Source organism: Zonotrichia leucophrys, chromosome 6 (assembly GCF_028769735.1).
Source record: "Zonotrichia leucophrys gambelii isolate GWCS_2022_RI chromosome 6, RI_Zleu_2.0, whole genome shotgun sequence".
Taxonomy (NCBI): domain Eukaryota; kingdom Metazoa; phylum Chordata; class Aves; order Passeriformes; family Passerellidae; genus Zonotrichia; species Zonotrichia leucophrys.
The window spans coordinates 33,419,469-33,430,560 of NC_088176.1; the positions used below are offsets into that span (position 1 = coordinate 33,419,469).

Consider the following 11,092-nt stretch of genomic DNA (forward strand, 5'->3'; position numbering starts at 1 on the left):
AAGAAGAGCTTCATTACAAATCCACAAAATAAAAACCAAATGGATTTATTTTTCTTTCAAGGGCTCCTGCTGCCAGTCCCCAGTCTGGCACCTTCCCACATCTCCACCTATAAAATACTGCTTCAAATACGTCACAACAAAATATGAAGTTGTAAAATAATATTTAATTTCGTCAGAAAATGTACAGGTTTGAGCAGCAATTCAGATCTATGTATTATACAGTGAACCAGGCTACAGTTTTGAACGCAACAGACATATTATGGAAAGATTCAAAGAGCAATATGAGAAACAAAAGAAACAATTATTTTTTTCTTGCAGGTTTTTTGGGTTTTTTTTCCTTTGTACTTTTTTTTTTTAAATGAACAGAACCTTGTTTATGAGCAAAGTAGTACTGACAAAAAAAAATATCTTAATGAAGTATTTTCTCCAATGGTACGGACACACAGAAACAGCCTAGTGTAATGTAATATAAAATACTTCAGTCCCATTTTTTTCTCACTTCTGAATTGTTGAAGTTAATGTTCAAAGGCTCTGCTGAAACTTCGTTTCTGGCCTCTGCTCCTGAACCTGTTTCTACCAGAGCCACCACGCCGACCATTCCTGGAGCTGGAGAAGCTTCGGCCATTCCCTCCACCACTGCCTCCTCCTCCTCCTCCTCCTCGTGCAGACTCCACCAGCTCTGGTAATTCGGTGGCCACACACAAACGCCAGTGTTTTGAATCTTCCCACCTTGCCTGTGGGAATGGAGTCAGACACAGCAGGTTAAAATTCTAGGAATGCAGACACAGGGTATGTAATAATCATTAAACCTGCCCAACTGAAAAAGTAAAATTGTGAGCTGATGTATGGGGTTCAAGCTTCTAACTGAAGGGATCAATAATTTTGGTTATATTAACGGCTACCAAGCAAAAATCTGAATTCCTTTTACTGTGGAGAGAATTCTGGGTGAAAACCAGAGGCAGGGAATACAGAAAAGGGGATTAAAGCTTGCAGCCTACAAAGATGAATCCAGCACCACTTTTGTCAGTGCTAATGTTTCAAGTTACAGACTTTTGGTCACGGGAGAATGCCTTAGAAAAGAAACACTGTGAGCTTGTTGTGTTCTTTAATTCCTCCCTAGCAATCCCTTTTGCCACTAGGAAAGGCAGGATAAAGGCTACATAATGTTTTCAGCCTAACCCAGCCCAGCCAGTTTCACCTTCAGCCTGCTGCACACGGAATTTGCAATGAACGTACCTCTATGTCTTTTTGGTCTGCCACAGGAACGTCAAAGCACACACCCTAAAAAGAAAGAATCATTTTAATGCATACAAGGTAAGCATTTTAAGTGACTGCAACTAAAAACAAGAGAGCCCACAATTCTACACCTGACAGGCAGGCACTTTTAGAACTGACTGTCCTAAGAAACACTTTTCTGTTTTGTCATTAAGGCAGAGTTAACACGCTTCATACCTTGCACCCTTTCTGCTATCCCCACAGCCATGCATTATCCTACCTCCTGAGCATGCCAGCAGAGCCCTAAGCACTAAAAAACAGATTGAGGCCCAGCATCAACAGTGCCTGGAATAGAGAAAAAGACCAAACAGCTCCCCTGACAATTGCTAAGAAAAGGCTGCACTCAGAAGAGCCCAGTATCAAAGAAACAAACCAGAAAGTTACCATTTTTCCCTTGAGGAAACACATCCTGTTCACCTTCCGATCAATATCATCGCCCAGCACTTCCCGCAGCCTTCGCCAGGCATAGCTCATGTTGCTTATTTCTTCAGAGCAACGGAGTATCATTGTAACAAACCCCTAAAGAGAAACGGGGCATGTTCCACTCAGGCACAGGAATAAGCTTCAGCATATATCAGACAGGAGAAACCTGCCAATTTACAGTTTATAATTAAATCTTCAAGTAGGTAGTGTTTCAGGACACCAGGTATCCTTACAGCCACTATATTATTGCTTTTAACAAAACCAGTAGTTCCTAGTGGCTAAAGTGTAGTCCTTAAACAAAATGGTCAGGAGATAAATAATTCTCTATTCACACAACACAGAGGTGTGTTGCTTCCTTCCAGTTTCAAGACAAGATTTAAGCCACAGGCCCTTCCTTACCACATCCGAGTTCAGCAGTGAGCGCTGCTCAATGGAAGTAGCACCCGAAATATGGGCCAGGGCTGCAGCCAGAGCATTAACTGGTCCCTTCTCTTTTATCAGCAACTGAGCAGATTCTCTGAAATACTCAATAGCAGTCTGAGGAACAGAATCCAGGCACCTAAGTAGTTAAAGCAAAAAAAATACGAACAATTTATGCACCAGTAGGCTCTGGAATAGAAAAAAAATCACAGTAGCCCAAGATTTCAACAGTGCTCAAACAGAAAGTTCAAAGAGACAGTAAAGAATAATTCAAACAGCCCTTCTGAAGAAGGCAGGAGGATACAGCAGGGCTTGAGTCCCCAAACACACCTCATGGCATCTTTGCTGGAAGCCTTTATTATGTCTGTTGCAGTAGGAACACCAACGCGCTTGAATGTAATGCCCTGAAATTTAAAAGCCAAAAGACAAATAAAAATTGCAGACCAAAAATCATTCAGTTCTAAAGAAGCAGTGCTGAACTCCAATACAACAAGCATTTAACCCTGTCATTTTTCTTCTTATTTTCACCTTTAAATTTCCAATTTTTCCTAGTGAAAATTGTAAGGTTAAGCTTACAGGAAAACAGTAACACTTAAAAGGCTTTTATGTACCAGGTCAGTTTAAATGACTCAGTGATTTTAGACTGAAAACAGAAACCACTTTGGTACATTTCTGGGGGAAACACAGTCCTACAAATTTTAAATTACTACTTTTAGTCTAATAGATTTGGATTTAAGTACAAATTACAGAGCCTTAGTCTAAATGTAACACTGCTTTATGTGCCAGGAATAAACCATCTCATCACAACCACACAATTGTTGAGGAAAGTAGCATATGGAACACTGCACAAAGTGCAAAAATGCAAGTAACAGTTCTCAGGAGAGCTGCACATATGCACATCACTGACAGATGATAACCAGGGTGAACACCACACAGAAACACTGCGAGTTTTTTCTCATTCCCACAAGGACAGCCTTAGTGGCATTTGCTGAAAAGCAGTGGGTGTTAGAATCTGCAGTGCTCTCCCTGCTGTGCTGAGCACTGCAGCCACTCCTCAAGGTACCCAAGGCTCCTCTGGGTGCTCTATAAAGTGCAGTTTAACCAACAGGAGCGTGGCAGTGAGAAGCAAGCTGTGCCATACCGCTTTCTGCTCCACGTGTCGCAGCTGGTACTCCTCCTTGCGCTGATAGAAGCAGATGCAGATCCCAGTGCGGCCGGCGCGGCCCGTGCGCCCCGAGCGATGGATGTAGGACTCCACATCCTTCAGAAACAGAGGGAGGGCCTGTGAGTCACCTAATGCACTGCCATTGCATCAGTCCACTGCATCACAGCACCCACAGCAGCCATTACAGCTAGGCCTGAACAATGCACAGCAAGTGCATCACAGAATTAAATCATAAAACATTGTTTCACTAATATCGACCAAACAGGCTTTTCCATAATCATCTAGAAATCATGGCTTGAAAACCAAAGCCATGAGCATGGATCAACTTTTCTTTATGCATCACCCCACATTTGGAGTGTGTGTACCCATTCCCCTCCTGCACATCCACAGCAGCATTTTTGCAAGTATTAGTATCTTCTTCACTGAAACATTACATTGTTTCTCTTAAACCCTCAGAATTTCAGCACCAATGTTCTCATGGTTGCGGTCCACACCTCACATTCACCCCCATTCAAGAAAATCATTCCTCCCACTGCTCCCAGCCTTGCAATCACCACACCCAGCTTCCAAGGAAGGCTTTGAACAGCCTCAAAAGAAGACATTTTAACGAAATAATTTTTAAACATACTAGGGACTGACACACTCCCAAAAAATCCTCGAAGAAACTACTTCTACGTATCTGGATGTTTCTCTCCCTTAAGCACAAAGCTGATGAACTCTGTGTGATCAATACCATCAGCTGGTAGCATTATACCACTTGAAAACAAGAGTACAGATTATTACAAAACATCCAACATAACAGTCTCCTACCTTTGGTGGTGAGCTCTGTACAACCAGGTCAACTTCTGGGATATCTAAACCACGGGCAGCTACATTGGTTGCAACCAGAACTTTAAATGAACCATTTCTAAAACCCTTCAGTGTGATCTCTCTCTGCTTCTGAGGAATGTCACCATGCAACGACTGGCAATCCTGAAAAACAGTATTATTTACAGTCATACCAAAATCCAAGACAGTGCTCCATTCTATGGTCAGTTTTGGGCACAAAATCTTGGTATTTGATAGGTACTGAGTGGCAAGGTAAAGAAGAAGAACTGAATTCCCTGATTTCATATTTTAGGTGTCTCACAATATGTACTTAGTAATTCTTATTCATATACCTCAAAGGCCTTTAATGGCAGGAAAACAGAACTGAGACAATGTGTGTCTCAGCTCATGTCTAATTACTGAGACATATGAAAACCCTGCCCTAACTTGCCATCCACAGCATCTATGCAATGCTTGGCTGTGTCAAATTAATAATCTACAATTTTTGTTTTATATCTATGAGAAAGAGTGAAATCCTATCTGGCCACACACAAAAGCCTGCCCTATGCACTTTGAAACTCTCTCTTTAAAACTTACTCAGCATAGGTCTGGTATCAACATGGGCTTGATGCATCTCTGACAGGTTTTGTTACTTAATCCACCTGATAAATACCTGTTTGATTGAAGCATTCAGAGCCAGTTCATTTGCCTCCTTTTTGGTCTCACAGAAGACAATGGTCCTGCCATGGCTGCCACTGTAGACCTGAATGACATCTCCAATAACTGCAGCTCTCTGAGACCAGTGACACTCTATTGCCAAATGCTACAGAAAAAAATTCCAGTGATTAGCTTCTGTAAAGTTAAAATTCTTTTAAAATATATTTGGAACTGTTAAATACAGAAATAGTAAAGAGTTATACAGTTTCCTGATGGAGACAATGTGCTAACTCATGATCCTGGAACATCCAAAATCCATAAGGTTCTTATTTATGCCCACCAAAATTAGTCCAATGTTCAGCAAAATAATTACAGTGAGAGAAAATCAGGCCTCTAGCATGTATGTATTATATATATATTATATTCCATATATGTATTATATTCCTTGCTATGGTATTTACTGCACAGCAAGCAAAGGGCTGCTGAGGTGAGATACTACAGGAAGTTTGAAATAAAAGTATCTTGCATACAGAACACCAGAAGCCAGCTGGGATGTCCATGGAGAATTAAAAGCAGCAGGCTGATGTTCATGAGTGCCTTTTTCTTACAGCTTGATTAAATTCAGGTTCTGCTTTTCTCTGAAAACCCACAAAACTGACAAGAAAATCTTCTTTCTACTTGTGATGTGAGAAGACAGATCCTAAACCCCAAACCAACTTGACCAGCTGTAAGGTGCCTTATGCTTGGAAAAAATTCTGAATTTTTTTTCATCACTGAGACAATGCACCTTAGGAAGAGGTGACTTTTGTAGCAGAAAAGAAAAGGGAAAAAACCTGAAAATGTTTCACATGAGCTTACTCACTTCTACTGTTGTAGCAGCCTTCTGAGTTCTTTTCCCAATAAGGTCAATCTGTTCATATCTGGACTTCATGTATTTCTTGGCCACATCATACACCCAGTGTGGGCAAGTGGCAGAGAACAGCAGTGTCTGGGGATTGTCCTCAGAATCTTAACAAAAAAAACAAAACAATGCTTCACAAACCTCATACATTTCACCTAACAGATGTACACAAGTTGATTATATGGGTGATTAAAAATGAGGATAAATATCAGTACCTGATGTAAGGAAGCCAATTGAGCTTTTTAGATTTATGCATTACCAACACCTGGAGTAAAAAATATTCTAGAAAGTCTAAATCATTTCAAGATTATGAAAAAGTTACTCCAGTCTGTTTTCAAGCAGTGAATTTGAAGAAGTCTAAGCACAACTTAAAGATAGGTGCCAAAGACATTTATTTACAGACCCCTAAGCACTGGACTCCAAGCTCTGTGAATGACTCTCACATATTCACAATAACATTCAGTCATTTCTAAACAAAATCACCTTATACCTGAATTTCTGCCAACTAAATTATTATTAATATTTCTTAATATTTGCTTCAATATTGAGATTACCCTTTTTGTATGCAACTCGTAAAATGTCTTCCACTTGCTCAGCAAACCCCATGTCCAGCATCTGGTCAACCTCATCCAGCACAACGTGTTTGACCTTGGTGAGGTCCAGCTTGCCATTCTGCAGGTGGTCCTTGATCCGACCAGGGGTGCCCACCAAAATGTCAATGCCACTTCTCATCAGGTCAACTGGCAAACAGGGAACACACAGTCAGCAGTGAGCCAGGGAGCACTCTCTGGTTTAGTTATTACACAACTCAACAGCTTCTTAAACCATTCATAAGTACTCTCCTCACAAAAGTGAGAACAAATGATGAACTGGAAGAGAAAAGCTGGAAAAAATGTAAGGTAGAAAATCTACTGCTCTTCCAGAAGGAAAAAAAAAGAACTTACCATTACCACCCTTCCCTCTCCCTGTGCTTTAAAGCAGCAAGGGTGAGCTTCTTTTAATATTCTTTAGAAATAGTCAGCTCCTCCCAAATTATCTACTTTAACTGGAGACTTTTGAAAAAATATTTATTAAACTACCCCAATTACTGAAATCTACTCCTTCCTGAGGTTCTGAAAAAAATCATCCCTAATGTCTCAAGATGTATCACAATGAAAGAGCTCACTCTCATTCCTTGTTTACAATCACCAAGGCAGTAAATTATGCTATCACAACAATTTACAAATCCTCTACATATCCCTTACCACATGCAAAAACACCTACCCAGTCACAGCTAACTAAACTAGACTAAACTTCTTTAATGAAAATGGGTTTCCAAGAATCTAAACCTAGATACAGGTTACACACACAGCATACTGTTCCATTTTTATTTAAGGTACATGAGGAGATAAGTAACACCAAGAATATAAACTGAGAACCACAGCTATTTATCTCCACAAGAAGATACACTTTGAACTGCTGAATTTCCCATTAATAGTCTCCAGCTTTTGAGCTATAACTGTGTGTCTGGAAAGACCCAATAATATTTAAATTATTAGTCCTAAGAGTCACTTACTTTGTCCATTATAGGGAGTTCCTCCATAAAAACAACCGACTGTCAGCTTCCTTGTGATATCCTTGAAATCTTTGGCAACCTGGTTTGCCAGCTCTCTTGTTGGACAAAGAACTAGAACCTGCAGAGAAAAAATGACAAAACAGATGTTTTCTCAGCATGGCTTCTGCCAAGAAATCACTAGACTTGCCATCATTAATTTAGATCTGACCTTTTGTAAAATATTAAAAAAATCTTTTTAAAATTTGAGAGAAACACACTGGAGAAACACACTGCTCAAGTCTCTTGTAACATCATTAAACTCTTGAACACATACTCATTTAGGACAGGCTAACTTCTTTTTGAACAGGATAGGAGGGACTTAAATCTTATTTAGAACTGTGACAGGCAGATGCACACCAAACTGCCAGTGCTACTTTTGGAAGGCCCTTCAGGTGATCTGTGAGATGACTGACAAGATGGAACAAACTGACAGAAATTATTAATGAGCATGTTATTAAATTATTAAACAGAAAATATTAATGAGCTTTGGCCTCTCTAGGTTTTTTGGAGGCATCACAGGAATTCAGTGAAAAACCACACGTGGTATTCTTAGCAGAATGAACACAGCTCATAACAAATCTGCATTCCCTGGAGCAGAAGCTTCAACATTTGGTGGTGTTCCTAGTGAAACTAAGTCTATTTTTAAAACCTCCCACTGTTTACGTGTTTTAGAAAGAAACATGTTTGAGTAGACAGCTTTTAACAAGCTGTCAAGTTACAATTAGTAACTAATCTGTTAGCAATTTAGGAGAAAAATAAGCATCCAGGAGCCACTAGCCCTCAACTGGTAACGTGACTGAGCAGAATTACACAGGAACACGTTGTCCACCTGTAGTTTTGGTCTCCCTGTGGCAGAAAAAGGAACTGACAAGTGGATAGAGCTGTTGAGCTGCTTGTTCTTCCTCAGAGGCTGGGAGGCAGCACAGGATGCAGTGGACACAGCTTTCAAATCCCCTTTAATGTGGGTTAGCTTAGCCCTGCACAGACCTGAAATACCTGAATCATTCAGATGCCAGACAAAGCAAATCACCATCCTAGGCAGGCACAGTTACCTTTGGTGGACGGCCTCTTCTTCTTTCCTGTGAGTCTCCCTGAAGCTTCTCAATCAAGGGAATGGCAAAGGAGAATGTTTTCCCTGTCCCAGTCCGTGCCTGAGCAATGACATCCTTGCCAGAATACACGGGGTTGAAGGTCTTCACTTGCACAGGGAACAGGTACGTCACTCCTCGAGCTGGGGCAATTGCAAGAGAGTTCCTTAACATGGTCATTTTACAACTGTTCTTTCATACTCTTCACTGGACATCATTGCAAAATTATTGCAAGAAGAACTGCCATCAACTCTAAAGTATGTCAGGAGTGTATCATCACCTCCACTGAGTTATTTGATCAGATGAGTCATGTGCAAAGAGTGCCCTGGGACTGTCAGTTTTATTCTGCCACTTCACCCCACCAGACACAGTGCTAGCTAGGACAGAGGAAGTTATCAGCCTTTATGAGAGACTGTCAGCACTGTGCCTTTATTTATGCAATACTCCTCAGCTATCTGTGAAAACCTCTTCCTTTCAAATAATTCACACCTCAAAATCCCTTCTGTTCTTAATTTTTACTAATTCAGATACTAAATATAATTGGTTTTCCTTTATTCACACCAAAATAACCTTTAACTGAAAAGTTCTCACATATAATTTTTTTCCTTGGCTCGTGTAGTTTAGAATTTTATTGCAAAGGCTGAACTGGACAACACTGCAAACAGGAAATTGTGTGCTCAAAGGTGTATTTAGAGCAGGCAATCAATGGCTGCTGCACAGCATCCCTGCTGGTATGGGCACGAGCAGAGCACATCTCAAAGCTTATTGATCACGGGGGTTTGAGCATAAAAACACAACATTCTATGGTCACACCTTGCCAAGAAACTTACCTTGAAGAAGCTGGACAGTTTCTTTGGAAATAGCAAAATTGGAGAAAGCACCCTCCTTCTGTTCTCCAGTCAGCTCCTGTTAGGTAAACAATAACTCAGGTAAGATTCCACATGAATATCACATGACTGTCAGTAAATTCAAGGTAATTCAAGTAAATTCAGCACAGGCACTGGTGTCATACTCTTCAGGGACAGTGTCACAGCTGTGGCTAAAGAGCCTTGTTTTAACATCTTATTTCAAACCTGGACAAAGTTAGCAAAAGTGATCTGTAGGTTAAGGCTGTTTCATATCTAACACCACAGTGAAGCAAAACACTCAAACCAAAACTGCAAACAATGAATTAGAATTATAAAATATCATTAATTGGAAGGGACCCACAAGGATCACCAAGTCCAACTCCAGGCTCTGTGCAGGACAACCCCAAAAATCACACACACCTCGTGATGCTGGATCATATTTTAACTCTATCTCAGTGCAATCTGTCTGTCCAGCAACAGCCCCACAGCACCAGGCTGCTGAAGTGAGGAAACCACGATGCACTGCTCCAACACCTCAGCACTTTCATAATTAAAAACTCCTGAAAATTCTTAGCAGACTGAGCAATTCAAGGACTTTAAATCTTGACATTTTACAGCACTTTGGACTGATTTGGAAAAGGGGATGAAATTCAATATAACCCTTCTAAATTTGGGTGTGCTACATTGCAGGAGTTAAAAGCCCTAACACATCCCTATAACTAAAACCAGCCATGAGCTTTACCTGATCCTGCTCGCTCTCACTGTCGCTCTCGCTTGACGTTTCACTGGAACTGCTCTGCCGGCTCCTGCGGGAGGATTTGCTGCTTAAGGACAATCTCGATTTCTCCACGCTCTCCTCTTTCGTGTGACCGTTCTGTTTACTGACACTCTTTGATTTCTTGGCTTTCGGGGCATAACGCTCCTCATCCGATTCCTCGCTGTCATCTGTCTGAGTCTTTCCCCTCTGAAACTTGTCCCGGCGTTTAGATTTCTTCTCCTTTTTCTCCTTCTGACAAGGCACAGAGCAAATGAAAACACACGCTCGTGGATCCAAGCGACACGGAACAGAGAAGAGGGCGCAGAACAGTTAAAGCTTCAAGCGCACGTTCTAGTTACTGACGGGGGCGGTGGCTGACACAAGGCAACAGCTCCCTGCCGGCCGCCGCCGCTCAGGAGACACGTTACCGACCACGAGACCACCGGGCCTCGGCTGGGGGGCGCTGCCCCGCTCCGGGCGCCGGGCAAGGCGCGTCCCGGGCTCCCGGCCGGCTCCGGCAGGCCCAGCGCGTCCGGCGGGGCCGCCCCGACACGCGGCGAGGAGGCCTCGGCCCGGCCCGCCCGCGCACGTGGCCGCTCGGCCGGGGCCGCCCCGCGGCCGCGCCGCGTACGCCCGGCCCGGCCCGGCCCGCGCCACCGGCGCTGCGGGCGGCCGCCACCCGAGGCCGGGCTCGCCGGGCGCCGGCCCCAGCGGGCGGGCGCGGCCAGGCCGTACCCGGAGCCCTTCCCTGGTACCTTGTGCCGCCGGCGGCCGCTCTCCGGGACCCCCTCGGTGTCCATGGAGCAGTCGGAGCCCGACTCGGCCCCGCTGCTGCTGCTGCACCGGGTGGCCTCGGGCATCTCCGCTCGCCGCCGCCGCTCCGCCACGCCGCGCTCCGCACCAGCCGCGCGCCCGCCGCGCGTCACGCTCCGAGCGGCCCCGGCGCCCACCAGCCAATGGACGGTGGATCCGGCAGCGCGGGGGCGGGGCCACGCCGTCCGGCAGCCAATCGCCTGCGGCCGTTAGAGCGGGACCACAACTCCCGGCGTGCCCCGGGGGACAACGCGAGGACTGCAAGTCCCGGCGCACCCTGCGCGCGCCGCACGCTGGGAGGGGGCGGCCGCCATGACAGGTCTGCCATGAGGGCTCGGCTCGTC

At 43.8% G+C, this 11,092-nt stretch overlaps 1 protein-coding gene across 2 annotated transcripts; it reads right to left on the minus strand.

Annotated features, from left to right (window-relative positions):
* Positions 1–144: 144 nt before the first annotated feature.
* LOC135449740 (nucleolar RNA helicase 2-like) lies at positions 145–10,854 on the minus strand. Of its 2 annotated transcripts, none has more exons than XM_064717044.1 (15): positions 10,691–10,854; positions 9,921–10,184; positions 9,161–9,236; positions 8,295–8,473; positions 7,204–7,321; positions 6,203–6,388; positions 5,610–5,755; positions 4,764–4,913; positions 4,094–4,255; positions 3,260–3,379; positions 2,449–2,522; positions 2,098–2,257; positions 1,660–1,794; positions 1,237–1,281; positions 145–734 (listed from the first exon to the last, which is right to left on the minus strand). In XM_064717044.1, the coding sequence occupies exons 1-15, from the start codon at positions 10,793–10,795 to the stop codon at positions 516–518; spliced, it is 2,139 nt and encodes a 712-aa protein (XP_064573114.1). In that variant the 5' UTR covers positions 10,796–10,854; the 3' UTR covers positions 145–515. The 2 variants fall into 2 exon arrangements, with proteins under 2 accessions (XP_064573114.1, XP_064573113.1); XM_064717043.1 differs by having other exon boundaries at positions 9,921–10,187.
* Between the last annotated feature and the right edge of the window lie 238 nt (positions 10,855–11,092).